At 45.5% G+C, this 17,960-nt stretch overlaps 1 protein-coding gene across 9 annotated transcripts in view; it reads left to right on the forward strand.

Moving 5' to 3' along the window:
- Positions 1-16,444, forward strand: part of LOC139552120 (myocyte-specific enhancer factor 2C-like) — a 30,766-nt gene extending 14,322 nt beyond the window's left edge. For 3 of the 9 annotated variants that reach the window (XM_071363537.1, XM_071363538.1, XM_071363539.1), the window contains 8 exons: positions 3,613-3,780; positions 4,611-4,814; positions 11,538-11,681; positions 11,769-12,021; positions 12,128-12,306; positions 12,775-12,904; positions 13,047-13,182; positions 13,364-16,444. In XM_071363537.1, the coding sequence (XP_071219638.1) occupies positions 3,727-3,780; positions 4,611-4,814; positions 11,538-11,681; positions 11,769-12,021; positions 12,128-12,306; positions 12,775-12,904; positions 13,047-13,182; positions 13,364-13,700 (1,437 nt within the window). In that variant the 5' untranslated portion in view covers positions 3,613-3,726 and the 3' untranslated portion in view covers positions 13,701-16,444. Of the gene's footprint in view, positions 1-3,612; positions 3,781-4,610; positions 4,815-11,537; positions 11,682-11,768; positions 12,022-12,103; positions 12,307-12,774; positions 12,905-13,046; positions 13,183-13,363 lie in introns of all 9 variants that reach the window. The other 6 variants (XM_071363540.1, XM_071363541.1, XM_071363535.1 and 3 more) reach the window with 4 other exon arrangements.
- Positions 16,445-17,960: the final 1,516 nt, after the last annotated feature.

Consider the following 17,960-nt stretch of genomic DNA (forward strand, 5'->3'; position numbering starts at 1 on the left):
CTACATGTACAGTTGAAGTCGGAAGTTTACACACACTTAGGTTGGAGTCATTAAAACTCGTTTTTCAACCATTCCATACATTTCTTGTTAACAAACTATAGTTTTGGCAAGTCGGTTAGGACATCTACTTTGTGCATAACACAAGTACTTTTTCCAACAATTGTTTACAGACAGATTATTTCAAATATAAATCACTGTATCACAATTCCAGTGGGTCAGAAGTGTACATACACTAAGTTGACTGTGCCTTTAAACAGCTTGGACAATTCCAGAAAATTATGTCATGGCTTTAGAAGCTTCTGATAGGCTAATTGACTTCATTTGAGTCAATTGGAGGTGGACCTGTGGATGTATTTCAAGGCCTACCTTCAAACTCAGTGCCTCTTTGCTTGACATCATGGGAAAATCAAAAGAAATCAGCCAAGACCTCAGAAAGGTTTTTGTAGACCTCCACAAGTGTGGTTCATCCTTGGGAGCAATTTCCAAACACCTGAAGGTACCACGTTCATCGGTATAAACAATAGTACGCAAGTATAAACACCATGGGACCACACCGCCGTCATACCGCCCAGGAAAGAGTCTCCTAGATATGAACGTACTTTGGTGCGAAAAGTGCAAATCAATCCCAGAACAACAGCAAAGGACCTTGTGAAGATGCTGGAGGAAACCGGTACAAAAGTGTTTATATCCTCAGTAAAATGTGTCCTATATCGACATAACCTGAAAGGGCGCTCAGCAAGGAAGAAGCCACTGCTCCAAAACCGGCATAAAAAAAGCCAGACTACGGTTTGCAACTGCACATGGGGACAAAGATCGGAGAAATGTCCTCTGGTCTAATGAAACAAAATTATACATTTTTGCCCATAATGACCATTGTTATGTTTGGAGGAAAAAGGGGGAGGGTTGCAAGCCGAAGAACACCATCCCAACCGTGAAGGACGGGTGTGGCAGCATCATGTTGTGGGGGTGCTTTGCTGCAGGAGGGACTGGAGCACTTCACAAAATAGATGGCATCATGAGGAAGTAAAATTATGTGGATATATTAAAGCAACATCTCAAGACATCAGTCAGGAAGTTAAAGCTTGGTCACAAATGGGTCTTCCAAATGGACAATGACCCCAAGCATACTTCCAAAGTTGTGGCAAAATGGCTTAAGGACAACAAAGTCAAGGTATTGGAGTGGCCATCACAAAACCCTGACCTCAATCCTATAGAATATAGAAAATATGTTGGCAGAACTGAAAAAGAGTGTGTGAGCAAGAAGGCCTACAAACCTGACCCAGTTACACCAGCTCTGTCAGGAGGAATGGGCCAAAATTCACCCAACTTATTGTGGGAAACTTGTGGAAGGTTACCCGAAATGTTTGACCCAAGTTAAACATTTTAAAGGCAATGCTACCAAATACTAATTGAGTGTATGTAAACTTCTGACCCACTGGGAATGCGATGAAAGAAATAAAAGCTGAAATAAATCATTCTCCCTACTATTATTCTGACCTTTCACATTCTTAAAATATATTGGTGATCCTAACTGACCTTAGACAGGGAATTTTTACTAGGATTAAATGTCAGGAATTGTGAAAAACGGACTTTAAATGTATTTGGCTAAGGTGTATGTAACCTTCCGACTTCAACTGTCCATATTACCTCAACCTCCACCTTATCCCTGCACGTTGATATGGTATTCTTATTGGCCTCATATGTAGCTTACGTTGTTTTTTTGTTGTTGTTCTTGTGTGCTTTTATTTTCATCTGACCTGGTGTTGATTCCATGCCTTTGTTTAAGATCACATCTCTATTTTCCTACTTCTGATTGTTGAGGAATACTAAATAAGTAAGCATTTCACTGTAGGGTTTACGGTCGTTGTATTCTGTCCTGTGATGAATAAACGTTGATTTGATTTATTCATCACATGACAGAATACAACGGCCGTAAACCATACAGTGAAATGCTTACTTACTGAACTCTGCATTGTTGAGGAAGAGCTTGTATCAGAGGTAGGAAAATAGAAATAGGATCTTTAAAAAAGGCATGGAAACGAACAACACCATGTCAGATACAAACCAATGTGTAGGGATACAGTGGAAGTTGAAGTACAGTAATATACACTGAGTGTACAAAACATTAGGAAACCATGCTCTTTCCATGATATTGACTGACCAGGTGAATCCAGGTGAAAGCTATGATCGCTTATTGATGTCACTTGTTAAATCCACTTCAATCAGTGTAGATGAAGGGGAGGAGACAGGTTCAGTAATCATTTTTAAGCCTTGGGACAGTTGAGACATGGATTGTGTATGTGTGTCATTCAGAAGGTAAAGACAAAATATTTATGTGCCTTTGATTGGGGTATGGTAGTAGGGGGCTGGCGCACCGTTTTGAGTGTGTCAAGAACTGCTGTTGTTCACACACAACAGTTTCCCGTGTGTATCAAGAATGGTCCACCAGCCAAAGGACATCCAGCCAACTTGACACAACTGTGGGAAGCATTGGAGTCAACATGGGCCAACATCCCTATGGAATGCTTTCGACACCTTGTCGACTCCATGCCCCGACGAATTGAGGCTGTTCTGAGGGAAAAAGGAGGGGGTGTAACTTATTATTCCTAATGTTTTGTAATGTGTTCCCTTTGAAATATACTGGATCTCCCTCCCTTTCTTCAGTGCTCTTGACTTCTTTTCTCTCGTTCTCTCTGTTTCCCCATGAGAGAGACAGAGGCCTGATTAACAGATGGAGGCATGGAGAAATGAAGGAGGGAATATAGCACATACTCCCCTCAGAGGATACTGGGCCTGCTCTCTCTCTCTCTCTCTCTCTCTCTCTCTCTCTCTGTCTCTCTCTCTCTCTCTCTGTCTCTCTCTCTCTCTCTCTCTCTCTCTCTCTCTCTGTCTGTCTGTCTCTCTCTCTCTCTCTCTCTCTCTCTCTCTCTCTCTCTCTCTCTCTGTCTCTCTCCCCCTCTCTCTTCCTCCCTCTCTCTCTCTCATTCTCCCGTAGTTCTTATATACTGTACAACAATAGGTTAGGATAGCGATAAGAGTAAGGGGCTGAAGTTAGGTGTCAATGTAAAAGCTAGAGGTCATGGATTAGGGGACGGGGGATTGGTGGGTTACTCTAAACTCCGCTGAGACCCTCCGGTAAACCCAGGTGTACTGGATTAGGGGTGCGTGTGCGTGACACGCGGTGACTTAGTGTTACACAACAAGCTGTGGACTGAATCCTTCAGATCCTCTGGGCAAGACACACAAGGCATAGTTAATAGGTGTCAACAACGGGACTCTTCAGCTAGAGGTGTACCCTGCTGGATGTGTGTTGGGATGGAGAAATTCATGTCCATTTTCTAATTGAATAGGCTTTTCGAACTTGCGTTTCTACCTTCAGTGGGAAGCAAATGGCCGTCTCTCTGGTTGTCAATTAGATGTGATGTTTTGATCAGTGAGTGATTTTCCTCTCTCAGGTCAAGCTGTTGAATGATCAATTCTTCAGTTTGACACAAACATAGTTGAACCACTCTCTACGACTGCTCAACAAGTACTACTGTGTGTGTGTGTGTGTGTGTGTGTGTGTGTGTTTGACAACATTTTAACTGATTTCTTTCTCTATTTCTGTTAAAGGAGTGAATGCCAGAAGAATTGAGAGGGGACAAATAAAGAGAATACTGCTGTGAGGATTGAGACGAGAAGAGGAACAGGACTTTTGGGGATAGGAGAGAAAGAGAAGGAGTGAAGATGGGGAGGAAAAAGATCCAGATAGCACGGATTATGGATGAACGCAACAGACAGGTAAATGAACACACACACACACTCTTAAGCTTGTGCTTAATCGTGTGTGAGCTTACTCAGAAAGGGTCACAAACATAACCCCCAACCCTCCCACGCCCGCAGACAACTAGGTGGGCAGGAAGCAGAGACAGATGCAGTGTGTGTGTGTGTGTGTGTGTGTGTGTGTGTGTGTGTGTGTGTGTGTGTGTGTGTGTGTGTGTGTGTGTGTGTGTGTGTGTGTGTGTGTGTGTGTGTGTGTGTGTGTGTGTGTGTGTGTGTGTGTAGTGGGGGAGTGGTTCCTCTCTTCCTGTTATGACAGGAAATGCACTAACATGTGCTTCCTGACCCCCAGAGCTCGAATGACCTCCCTGTTCTCTCTGTTCTCAGTGTGTGTGTGTGTTTGCATGGGATTACCAGTCCTTCCAGCCTCAGTTTTCTTCCCTAGTGTCCTGACAGTGACATTGGATCTTCCACATATTCTGTTGTGAACACGTAGGCCTTCAGCGTACATGTAATACATTTCACCTACATAATGCCTTCCCCCTCTCTCCCTCTCCCTTTCTATCAATCTCTCCCTCTCCCTTCTACCTTCCTATCTATCTCTCCCTTTGTATCTATCTCTCCCTCTCTCCCTCTACCTTTCTATCTCTCTCCCTTTCTATCTATCTCTCCCTCTCTCCCTCTATCTCTCCCTCTCATTTTCTATCAATCTCTCCCTCTCCTTTTCTATCAATCTCCCCCTCTACCTTTCAATCTATCTCTCCCACTCTCTCCCTTTCTATCCCTCCCCCCTCCCCCCTCCCTCCCTTTCTATCCATCTTTCCCTTCTCCCGCTCTTTCTCCATCTCCAGGTGACGTTCACCAAGCGGAAGTTTGGCCTGATGAAGAAGGCGTACGAGCTGAGCGTGCTCTGTGACTGTGAGATCGCTCTCATCATCTTCAACAGCACCAACAAGCTGTTCCAGTACGCCAGCACCGACATGGACAAGGTTCTGCTCAAATACACCGAGTACAACGAACCTCACGAGAGCAGGACCAACTCTGACATCGTGGAGGTGGGTCCCACACAGTTTATTTGCAGACTGATTCACGGACATGGTTCCCAGGTCTAATAGCAGATGAAATAACTGATTATAAGTACATGTTCAGTCTGTTGAATTAACAGTGGAATTCAGCTAGTCTGCTGGTATTTTGTGACATACGGTACTCGGGCCCATGTTGGGCTCGTGGCCCACGGCTCAGGGAGGCTAATGTGTGCAGGCCTGAGTCTGAGTCGGCCAGCCTGGAGTTACTTAACGATGTTAAGGAACAAGGTGTCCCCTCACAAACACACACACACACACACACATGTCCAACATCCCCATTCAACCCTCTTCAGGGCCACCCAGCGGACCATGGTCCATGTGACAGAGGTTAGGGATCAGGGTTTAGGGATCAGAGTTCACAGGACAGGTGTGTTGGATTCCGGCTCTGGAACGTTGGCAGGAATCTGTACTGGCTTGGAGTAGAGTTGTTGTGGTCTTATATAGGATCCTGTTAAAGAGAGGGAGAAGGAGAGAGAGAACAGAGAGATCAGTGAAAGATGTGTGTTCCCACACAGGCCATGAGCCTCCCATTGGGAGTAGTGGGAAAACCGAGCTTTGTAGAGTTTTGGTAGAGTGCAGAGGGGGGTGGGGATGTTAAATGTGTGGGAATGGGGACTTCTAGCACTGCAGAAAACTGGGGGGGGGGGGGGGGGGGGAGATATGCAGCTCAGTTTTGGGACTATTCCATGTGTTCCATTGTAAACCAGGCAAACTAAATAAACCAAGCACAGCTAAAATATTTCACAGTGTTTCACATTTGAGCCAGATCTGGTGGTTATGTGTTTGACGTGTCAGTGTTGTATAACGTGGTGTTTTGCCTGATAGCTGATGTTGTAACGTGGTGTGAAGGAGGGTCAGGTCTCCCTCTTCACCTGTCCTCCACAAGGCCACCTCACGGTTAGTCTGCCAGCCCCGACAGGAGCAGCATATAATTTACTGTTAATCTACTGTAATCTACCATAATCCCATCACACTCATTACTGTAATCTCAATATGCTCCTTCTAATCCCTCTCACCAAACGTCAACGCTCCTCTCCCTTCATCTCTTCTCCCCATCCGTCCTCTCTTTCCTCCCCTCCCTCTCTTCCTGGCTGACCTGGTCACCTGACCTAGTGTGTAGTCATCTCCTGGGGGACAAATAAATGATAATGGATATTTCCCTCCTCTTTCTGTCTCAGTTCCCGTTCCTTCTCTCTCTCCTCTCTCACTTTCAAGCCTCTCTATCGCTCCCTCGCTCCTTCTCCTCCTTTCTCCCTTACCCTCTATGCCAACTTATTTCCTTCCAGATTGTTTGTGTTCCGTCCATCTATCAGCCTCTCTCTTTCCCCCTCTTCCTTTACCGTTTCTTTCCCCGTCCCTCCATCTCTCTCGCCGCCAGTGTGTTTGGTTAGTTCAGTCTTGGCAGGGCCAGTCATTCTAACTGGTTTCCCCTCCAGTTCTCTACCACAGAGTTGATAGAGTCACTGTGACTTCATGCACATGCATGCCAGTGCATTCCTTTGCTTTGAGTTGTGTGCTCTGTTTGTGTGTGTGGGGGTCTGTTGTTGGTGCTCTTAAATGTTTTCACCTGCAAATATGCTGTTGTCCACACGGCTCACACCACGGACACAGAGCGCAACAATCTAGAGACAGACTACCAAAACGAAACAAAAATGATCCCAACTCAGTCTTTTTACTGGAGTGTGTCCTGACCACAAATTGGTAATGACTTTCAATATACTATAACAACATACCGGTATATTTCTCAGCATCTCACACAGCTCCTGTGCTTTGTATTGATAAAAGCCTCATGACCTAGCTGTGAAACCTTGTGAGCCGTAGAGCTATCTGCCTGACAGGAATGGAGCAGAATAGAGTCTCCTTTGTCTGGGTTTCTTTCCCCAATAATGAGGGGGAGGGTGTGTGTGTGTGTGTGTGTGTGTGTGTGTGTGTGTGTGTGTGTGTGTGTGTGTGTGTGTGTGTGTGTGTGTGTGTGTGTGTGTGTGTGTGTGTGTGTGTGTGTGTGTGTGTGTGTGTGTGTGTGTGTGTGTGTGTGTGTGTGTGTGTGTGTTGGAGCTTGTTGGATTCGTTGCTCGTGGATCAGGATCAGGGCTATATATAACGGAGAACTTCTGCATTCCTCACCCCCTTTTCTACTAACCATATTTCGCTCCATTCTGTGGAGTGTGTGTGTGTGTGTCGCAGATTGAAAACAGCTGAAGCTCTCAGTGAGGCTCGTCAAAAAGAACACACAAAACACACACACAGTCCCAGTGGTAACTCCAGCTCTCTTTGTGTAGTCAATTCCTTCCTGTTAAATGCCTGGAAACCAGCAGCAGGCTAAAAATAGACCGCTGCTGCTAAGAATAGCCTCTCTGGGATGTGCGTATGAGTGTATGTGTGTGTGTGTTTTATGTGTGTGTGTGTCTTGGCGGGCTGGCAGACATGAGGAGAAATAGAGGGGTCGTGTAACTTGGTCAAAAAACGTTAGATTTCATCTCATTTTAACATTCTGTCATAAATAGCACATGTCCAACTTCATAAAAAAAACTGTTTCTCCATCTCAAGAGTTTAAATAAATAAATAAATGACTACAGTAAGTACCTATTATGTGCCAAATATTTCATCTTAAATCTTGTTTGTTGTGTGCAACAGGGAGGGGCAATTGAATGGAAGCTTCACAATATATATATATTTTTTTAAATTGTCAAACATTTCTAGCCTGTCTATCTATGAGTAAGTGGGTTGAAGTGTTATGCTCGACCCACTCAGTTTCCCAACACAAAACAACAGGAAATTACTAAAAAAAGAGTAAAACCAGCTCACCTGCTTTTTACACTATGATTTGACTATTAGATGTTCAATGTTTCTTTAGATTAAAAAATAAAAAGGAATCTTTTCACCATATTAAAACGAGAGTTCGCGTAAAAGTGTTGACCTTAAACTGAGGGACAGACGTAAATGAATCACTATGAAAGAAATAAGCATCTTTATGAATAACTTTGTCAAAGCAACAAAATAGCTAGATCTTTACAATGGTGAAAACCAGTGCAGTCAAAAATGAGATTTCCCTGTGTTTTATATACAGTATATCTCCACACTGTGGTCGTAATAATCCTGTGAAATTGTGAAAATTATGATAATGCCTTTTTAGTGTAAGAGCTGTTTGAAAAGACCGCTTCCAATTTCAGCCTGTTTTGGTGATGCAGTTGTGTCACCAGGCAGGTCGTTATCAATAAAACGTCACAATACGGTGCAGAGCGTTTGATTTGGCTGCTGAGGGGCGAGGAGACCACCAGCTCGGCTAAAACCATTGACAAATAAGTGCTGTTTTCAAAATGAAAGGTAAATAAAAGTTATAAGTATTTGGTTTTAACATCATCGCCTCTTAAACATCATATTCAGACCTGCACATTTCCGATTATTCCACATTTAACTCTACCATCAGAGTTATACAACCATTCTCTGCATTCTTTACATGATCAGTTCACATCAATTGATCATGTAATTTCAGATACCTGAGGGTAGCCTATCACTTTGACATATAACTAGCTAACTAAGCTAACAACATGTGTAATTTAGCTTGCTTCGCCAGAGATGAGGCTTTTGGAAAGCGCTTGACATCGGCAAGTCCTCGCTCTGGTAAAGTTGCCGGTCAGACTCCTGTCATCGCCGCTATAGCCAGCACCCTGCATCCCACTGCTGGCTTGCATCTGAAGCTAAGCAGGGTTGGTCCTGGTTGCTCCCTAGATGGGAGACCAGATCCTGCTGGAAGTTGTGTTGGAGGGCCAGTAGGAAGCACTCTTTCCTCTGGTTTAAAAAAAATATATCCCAATGCCCCAGGGTAGTGATTGGGGACATTGCCCTGTGTAGGGTGCCGTCTTTTGGATAGGATGTTAAACAGGTGTCCTGACTCTCTGTGGTCACTAAAGATCATGGTACTTATTGTAAGAGTAGGGGTGTTAACCCCGGTGTCCTGGCTAAATTCCTAATCTGGTACTCAAACCATCACGGCCACCTAATCATCCCCAGTTTCCAATTGGCTCATTCCTCCCCCCTTCCTCTCCCCTGTAACTATTCCCCAGGTCGTTGCTGTAAATGAGAATGTGTTCTCAGTCAACTTACCCGGTAAAATACATTTAAAAAAATAGATGTCAGGCAAGTCAAACAATATTTACATATAGCCATCTAGTTTATCCCGTGAAAGTTAGCTCGTTAACTAGTCATTATTGACGTGATCTGTCATCAGCTAGCCAATAGTGAGAGATATCATCAGGCTGCCCTCGCGTGTCTGAAATGACACGATCAGTTACTTGCTGTATAACTTTGATGATCTAGCAACATTTTGCATGGAATGATGGGAAATTTGTAGTTCTGACAATGGTCTTTGAGAGGTGATGATATTACAAACAAATAGTTCACATTTATTGAACCATCCCTTGAAAACAGCACGCAGCAGGCAAACCGAAACGCTCTGCACCGTATTGTGATGTTGATAGAACAATAAGAAGGAAAGGTCCTAACCTCTCTGCCACTAACAGTTCGTTTTCAGTTTCCCCCTCCCCAGACCACTCCCAGGCAGTCATAGCAAAATTCTTTCCTTATAAATTGGTCTTTGCTTTTTGACCATTTTTATATAAAATAATCAGAGGAAGTTACTAATTGTTACCCAGAAATTATTTGATATTGAGATAAAAACAGCTGCATTGGACCTTTAAGTGGGTTAAAATCTTCATGTGTGTGTGTGTGTGTGTGTGTGTGTGTGTGTGTGTGTGTGTGTGTGTGTGTGTGTGTGTGTGTGTGTGTGTGTGTGTGTGTGTGTGTGTGTGTGTGTGTGTGTGTGTGTGTGTGTGTGTGTGTGTGAGTGAGTGAGTGAGTGCGGTTGAAATGTCCTCCTGTTGGGTTAGGAGAGGTGAGATGTTGTGAGAGTTGCACGTCATGTTCCCTGGCACACGAAGAGCTGCCTTGCACTCTGTGCCCTTGTAATTATGGCACATGCCATAATTGATATGGAGGTGGTTGGGAGACCAGACCACCCATAGGGGAGAAAGAACAACAGGGAGTAGATGGAAAGAAACACACAGAGAGAGAGAGAGAGAGAGATGCCAGGTAGGTTGTGCCTACCAGAGAAAATACTGATTTCTCCTCTTAGTTTGACAGGGAATGAGTTTAGGGTGGGTTGGAATGGAGGTAGGGTGTTCAGTGATCTCTCTCTCTCTCTCTCTCGTTCTCTCTGTTTTACTTTCCTCTCTCTCTCTCTCTCTCTCTCTCTCTCTCTCTCTCTCTCTCTCTCTCTCTCTCTCTCTCTCTCTCTCTCTCTCTCTCCTCTCTCCTCTTTTCTCTCCCTCCTTCTCTTCTCTCTCAGCTGTCTTCCCCCCCTGAGCACCTATAGTCAGCTGTGCACTCAACCACCTACCGCCTTCACCTCTCACACACGCGCAGGCACGCACACGGAACACAAATACGCACCTCTCTCACCACGCACACATGCTGCTCTCAAGGTTACACATTGCGGGCCTGTGTGTGCCAGGGCTCTGTGTCCAGCCCTAGTGTGGAGAGTCATGCGTTCTGAAATACAGAGTACCAGTTCTTCACTTTTCACGTGTGCACTGTCATTTCAATTTTGTCTGGCTGATGTGTTTTTCGTCAGTCATGGGCATAGTGTGTGATTGTGGGGTGGGATAGGCGAGAGAGGTATGGGGGAGTGAGTAACAGAAGGGAAGAGAGGGGTGGGGGCAGGGAATGGGCATGAGAGAGACAGAGAGAAGGGACAGTGGGGGTGAGAGGGACGGGGAGTGTGGGGGGTGGGGACTGGGGTCGAGGGGTGCTCTGGCTGCCATAGAGGCAAAAAATAGCCATCTACGGCCATCCCTCAGGCGCAGAGCTGTGATTGGCTGAAGCCGGGCTCAGTCACTCCCCCTCCCCGTGTTGGCCAGTGACAGGTGGGCATGACTAGGCAATACGGTGCTGGGCCTGCCACAAATTGTGTGTAGTGTGTGTGATAGCTTTTTTGGTCTAGTGATAGGCCAGTGTTAGGCTGTAAAGTGCTGAGATACGACAAAGTTGAGACAAACTGCATACATGCGCGCACACACACACACACACACACACACACACACACACACACACACACACACACACACACACACACACACACACACACACACACACACACACACACACACACACACACACACACACACACACACACACACTAGGCAAAAGCATCCCAGTTCCATGGACATTATCAGCAGTGATTAGAGAGGCCTACTCTTTCCATTACCCCCCCCCCCCCCCCTATATTCTCCTCTCATCTCTCCAAATCACTGTCTACCCCCCTTTCTCTTTCAGCCCCGCTCCCTCTATTTCCTTTACTTTTTGCCTCTCACTTTGTCTACTCTCCCTCTCTTCTCCGCTCATACTGTAGTTCAATGAGAGTATTTATCCTGCATGTGTTATAGCGCCTCTTGGTGGCAGTCAAGGGGACTGCAACACTTCAGAGATCTAGAGTAGCTGTTGTGGTTTAATCACTGACTCTCTTTTTTTGTAACAGTGGCATTAATAGACTCTCAAGCCATTTGCAGAGTATCATTAACATTTGTTTTCTCTCTCTCTCTCTCTTTCTCTCTATCTATCTCTCTCTCTCTCTCTCTCTCTCTCTCTCTCTCTCTCTCTCTCATACTCTCTCTCTCTATGTCTCTCTCTCTGTCTCAGACTCTGCGAAAGAAGGGTCTAAATGGCTTTGACAGTCCCGACATCGAGGCAGACGACTCTGCTGGTCAGAGCCCCGAGTCAGAGGACAAATACCGCAAGATCAACGACGACATCGACCTCATGATCAGCAGACAGAGACTCTGTGTAAGTGCTAACTGGAATTGTGTGTGTCCACTCCTACCACTTCTCCATTTGCCTTGCTAACCCTGTCGTCTCTTTGTCTCTGTCCAGCAGGCTCTCCCACCCTCTAACTACGACATGGTTGGCTCCATCCAGGGACAAAATAACAGCGGACTACTCTACTCTCAACCTGGGGCGGGGGGTTCCTTAGGAAACCACAATCTGCTGCCCCTCTCGCACACACAACTTGGGCTGCAGAGGAACAGCATGTCGCCTGGACCTCAACACACACACCGACCCCCCAGCGCTGGAAACGCAGGAGGGATGATGGTCTCAGAGCTGTCTAACACCGTCTCTAACACTGGTGAGTTAACTATCGCGATGCACCTACATTTTTAACAGTGTGATGGCTAATGCAACCTGGGTAAAACAAGAAAAACGGACAGTATTCTCCTCTGTGGGTCTCCTAGGTAATGGTAGCTATAGTAACCACCCTCACTCTCCGGGGTTGCTGTCTCCGGGATGTGTGTCCAAAGGCATGCAGGCCAAGACTCCGCCCCTGATGACCTCCATGACCCTGAGTGGTAACCGCAAGCCAGACCTCCGCACGCTGCTGCCCCCTGGCAACAAAAACAACATGCCCTCCGTTGTGAGTGATCTCCTCTTTCTCCATCTCTCTCTCTCTCTCTCTCTCTCTCTCTCTCTCTCTCTCTCTCTCTCTCTCTCTCTCTCTCTCTCTCTCTCTCTCTCTCTCTCTCTCTCTCTCTCTCTCTCTCTCTCTCTCTCTCTCTCTCTCTCTCTCTCTCTCTCGTCTTCTCCCCCCCTTCTCCCCCCTTTTGACAGATGTCAAAACACTTACCTGACCCCTCTTGAACAGCTCCTCACACTCTAGCCCACACCATACACTCAGACACTAATATGAGATGTATTGCTTTTCAACGCTGCCAGTGCGAGGATTTTGACATGATGCTGGTGAGTGGTGTGACGTCACACTAATGGACAACATGTGGAAAGTTACACGGAATATCTGTTTGTATGTCTAGAATGAAGTGGAGATCCACATTAGTTCATTGTCCACCTGTAAGTGGGCTAATGTTTGTTTGTTGTTTTCTTCCAGAACCAGAGAATAAACCACTCCCAGTCTGCCCAGTCTTTGGCTACTCCTGTGGTCTCCATAGCAACACCTACTCTGCCCGGGCAGGGTATGGGAGGGTACCCCTCTGCCCTCTCCACCTCCTATGGCACAGGTATGCACTCCCCTTCTTCTCTCTTCCTCCTCCCCTCCTCCTCTAACCTCCTCTCAAAATCACTGCCCCACATTAGGAATAGGAAGGCGTTTTTGATTTGGCCACAAGGTTTGTAACCTTTCTCCCCACTCCCCCTGTGTAGAGTACTCTCTGGGTGACCTGAGCTCTCTGTCAGGCTTCGGAGGGAACGGCTCTGGATCACTTCACCTGGGATCAGTAACAGGCTGGCAGCAACAACAGCTACAGAACATGCAGCACTCAGCACTAGGACACATGGGGTGAGTGTGAGTGTGAGTGTGTGTGTGAGTGTGAGTGTGAGTGTGTGAGTGAGTGTGAGTGTGAGTGTGAGTGTGAGTGTGAGTGTGAGTGTGTGTGTGTGTGTGTGTGTGTGTGTGTGTGCTTGTGTTTGTGTATTTCCTCTCCCTCTCTCTAACCACTATCGCTCCTCTCCTCCATCAGAAACCTTTGTCAGAACTCCAACCTCAACCTCCAGAATGTCCATCAGAACCTTCACATCAAGTCAGAGCCCGCCTCCCCGCCCAGAGATCGAGGCATCGGATTTGTCAGCGGAGGGATGGGGGCCGTGTCCCAGGGCTACCTAACAAATCAGGGCCCAGCCGAGGCAGGGCGGTCTCCTGGCGACAGCCTATCCAGCTGTGGGAGCTCATACGACGGCAGCGACCGCGAGGATCACCGCGGAAACGACAACTTCCTGCTGCGCCCGATGTCCAATCAGGAGGAACACCACAGCCCGTCCGTCAAACGCATGCGCCTATCAGAAGGCTGGGCTACATGATAAGGCCCGCCCCTGATTCACAGAGAGGGGGGGGGGGGGGGGCTTGTGTAGAGTTACCTTTAGTGTTACTATGACTATTATTAATCCTGTGTCCAAAATGGCACCCTATTCCCTACATAGTGCTCTTGCCAAAAGTAGTGCACTTTATAGGGAATAGGGTGTGATTACAGATTTGGCCTATATTCTTCTTGTGCAGAGTGAGAGTGTTACACTATAACAGGGACATTATATACAGGAGTGTGTGGGGGGGTTACAACAGAGACATAATCTGTGTCTCAAATGGCACTCTATTGCCCATGTAGTGCGCTACCTTTGGCCAAAAGTAGTGCACTGCATGGGACATAGGGAGTTACTTGAGACAGCAGTGACATGCAGGCGTGAGGGTTGATATGGAGTGGGGGAGTCCGTGTGGGAGGGTGGGTGGTGCAATTGCTTGTGTTGTGTGTTTGTGAGGGAGGGAATAAGTCAATGAATATGTACACAATGTAAACTAACTAAGAAAAGGTTGAAGATGTCTGGTACTCTGTATGGCCAAGCTACTGGTGAGTTCAGTAATATACTAGGAGACACAAGGACAGGCACTGAGGAGTGGACACGTCATGGTGGATTTGTGTGTGTGTGTGTGTGTGTGTGTACCATGTACTACCTAGGCCCAGTCTGCAGCTGGCTAACTAGCAGACAGATAGTGTGTGTGTTCACTACAACTCGTGCATGTTGCAGGTTCAACGTATTCATGTATATAACGAGGGAGGGTAGGCAGAGAAAGAGAACGGGACAGTGACAGGCAGGAAGAAAGAGAGAGATGGAGCGGGGGGGGAGACGGATGGAAGTGAAGGAGAAAGACAGAAAAGAAGAGAGCGATAGAGGGAGAAAGAGACAGCGAGAGGAGAGTGATAGGGGGAGAGAAGAAGAGAGACAGGGAGGAAGCCATTATGCAACAGGTTGCACAGAGCTGGAAAAATAGAATAAGAAGTCATTCTAATATTCAAATTCTACGGCTGGAACCCTGGACAACTAGAATATCTCACTTGAAGTGAAGAAGCTTGGGAATCGTAGTTCAATTCAGTCAAAATACTTTTTAAGAGCCATATGCTAACAAATATAATCTGGGTCGTATACAGTACGGTGTCACTCATCCAGATATACAATACAGTTTGCATTATATAAGAAATGCTTTGTTTAGTCAATTGAGATTGAGCCAGTGTGTGTGTGTGTGTGCGTGTGCACGTGCGCGTATGTGTGTGTGTGAGAGAGAGAGTGTGAGAGTGTGTGAGATAGCCTTGCCTGTTTTAGCAGCCAGCGAGGCAAAGCCACGGGGAGGAAGTGAGTGAGTTGAGACAGACAGAACTCCTAAAGCCATATTATAAGATGGGAAGTCGATGCTTTGCTGCACATACCAGTGGTGTCCTCTTTATAGTCTCCTGTTTTTTGAAAAAGTATATTCCTACCTAATTCTATAAAATAATTGTACGAATATTTTTTAAAACGTCTGTGACATTAAGGATGCCTATAGTTCTATTTAAAATAATGACAACATTGTTCAAATCTAGATCAAACCTTGTTTTTCTTCCCAGTGGGGGTTATTATGTAGCTGTGTGCAGGTGGACACATTTTCGATCCATCTCGAACATTCAGGGAAATCTTTAGTTAAAGCTTCTCAACCTGCCAACGATGTTATGTTAGCCTGATAACACATTCTTTAGGAAGGGTTGCTTCGAACACCCAGATCAAGCCTACCCCTGGACTAAAAATGCTTGCTAAATGGAGAATCTCTGTTGAAGGCGTGTGTTAATCCGGGAATAGGCCTGAATCGGGGTCTGGGTGATCTAATCTAAGGCTGCAGAGTCAGTGTATAGACAGAGAGAAAGGGCTGGACGGCTGCCTCTCCTCCCGTCAGACAGTTTTATATGTCAGATAGTATTACTGAAAACACATAGGAAACCCACCTAGAAACATAACTTCTGACTTTGAAAGTCACATTTGTTCCATTTTGCCAGGTTGCAATACAATACAATACTGACTGATGTCAGTAGACTAAATGAGGGCGGAGCCCCACAATGGGTTATAGACTAACCAACAGCCTGATGCGATCCCGTTCACCTAACTCATCAGAGCTACTGTTTTCCTTTTATTTTATTTGTCTTCGATATTAGAGTTATTTGCCTGTACTGCTCAAATCTGTAATTTACCTGTACCTCAAATGTACCCCACACATTTTCACAGCATGTTGGTTTGAGTGGGATTCTGAGAATGTTGTGTAATTTTATTAAATTAATAATAGGCCTACTCCATGCAAAACCCACTTTAACTATAGAATGTTATTGCTTTGTGAAAGAATTAGGACTTTACATCTCATAATGACATTCTATATCTAAGTTAGGGTCCCTGGATGATTTGGCTATGATGCTCTATGTTGGATTCTGTTCTTTAAATGAACTTTATACAACTGCTAACCGCATGGCCTTGGGTAGTGCACTCAGAGAGGTGTGTGTCGTTAGGCCTCCTAATCCAGACATGGACGTCTTTCTGAGGTGAAGGTTTGGGCGCTACAAGGCTCCAAGCGGCAGAAGCAGGCCTTTGTCGCCACTTGAAGACAACATGTTTCTCACTAAAGGAAGGGAGCTAAAGTCTGTACTTCTTAGCCGGCAGAAATAAACATGTATTTTCCCGCACAGGCAATGAATTAAATGGTATTGGTATTTTGCAGACAAACTCAGTAAATATACAGGCTCTTTACTTTTAAACACGTCTCTGTGTGGTTTGTGTGACTCCCATGACTCCTGTTTCTGTTCCTACGCTTTCGCCTCTCTCTCTCTCTCTCTCTCTTTCTCTCTCTCTCCTACTTTTAGTTACTTATTCATTTGACATGTGGTGAAAGGTAAACTAAGGTCAAGAACTATTTCTAATAGTTTATCAGGTTCTAGAGAAGGACCAAACTTTAAGGCAAGTTTTTTAGATATATAAATACACTGGAAGACTCTGTTTTAGCCTAAATTACATAGGGTAGATATCAGAGGAGGCTGGTGGGGGGAGTTATAGGAGGACGGGCTCATTGTAATGGCTGGGGTGGATTGAACGGAACAGAGTCAAACGTGGTTTCCATATGTTTGATGCCGTTCCATTGATTCCATTCCAGCCATTACAATGAGCCCGTCCTCCTATAGCTCCTCCCACCAGCCTCCTCTGGTAGAGCTAGAGGTTATAAACCAATCTGAAGAGTTTGTCGTGTGTGACAATCTGTCCTGTCTGGTTCTTGGTAGACACTGAGTGTACAAAATATAGCTTTTTCCATGACATAGACTGACCAGGTGAATCCAGGTGATTCCTTATTGATGTCACTTGTTCAATCCACTTCAGTCAGTGTAGATGAAGCATTGAGACAATTGAGACATGGATTGTGTATGTGTGCCATTCAGAGGGTGAATGGCCAAGACAAAATATGTACAGTAAGTGCCTTTGAACGGGGTATGGTAGTAGGTGCCAGGCGCACCGGTTTGTGTCAAGAACTGCATCACTGCTGGGCTTTTAATGCTCAACAGTTTCACACCACAAGCCAAACACTTAATCAAGTATAGAGATTCAGGATGGTTAGTTTATGATACATTACTGCAGTTTCCACAGATGAAACATGCTTAGAAAGAAGGATAGTGTGGGGTCTCCTGCTCCCAGCTGTCAGTCCATGAGTGATTGGTCAATGGATACACTTGAAAACTTCAAAGGATGAGTTTGTCTCCCTCATCTATGGTAGGAGCATGGAAACAGAAGCCTGCAATCCAAACTGAATGGTTCTATTTCACTATTGACTGTCTCAAATTGTTTGGTGCAATGAGATTCAGGATGTAAAAACAAACAAATGCTTGCTTATTTGGTTTTCATCGTAAAGTGTGTTTTAATATGATGCATAGTGTTTCTAAGAAGAGGAAGATGGACATTCCCTGATGAGAATTCTATACTGAAGAAGAGAATCTAGAAGCTGGAGCAGGAGAACTCTGAGCTGAAGAAAGGATACGTAGAGGCGATGAAAGGAGAAGGTCAGTATCACAATGACTTCACAGAGTTATGAGTCTCAGGTTACTACTAAGTCTAATAAGTCACGTCTCCTCTTGTGCCTGTCCTCCAATCTGTCTTTCTTAGGATGGGTTGAGGTACCAGCTTTGGTTCAGCCCATTCATCCTGGAATAATGTATGTCTGTCGCTCCGAGTCCTTCAGACTGGGTATCTACAGAACAATATCTCGCACTGCGTTTCCTGACATCAAAG

Source organism: Salvelinus alpinus, chromosome 24, assembly GCF_045679555.1.
Source record: "Salvelinus alpinus chromosome 24, SLU_Salpinus.1, whole genome shotgun sequence".
Classification (NCBI taxonomy): Eukaryota; Metazoa; Chordata; class Actinopteri; order Salmoniformes; family Salmonidae; genus Salvelinus; species Salvelinus alpinus.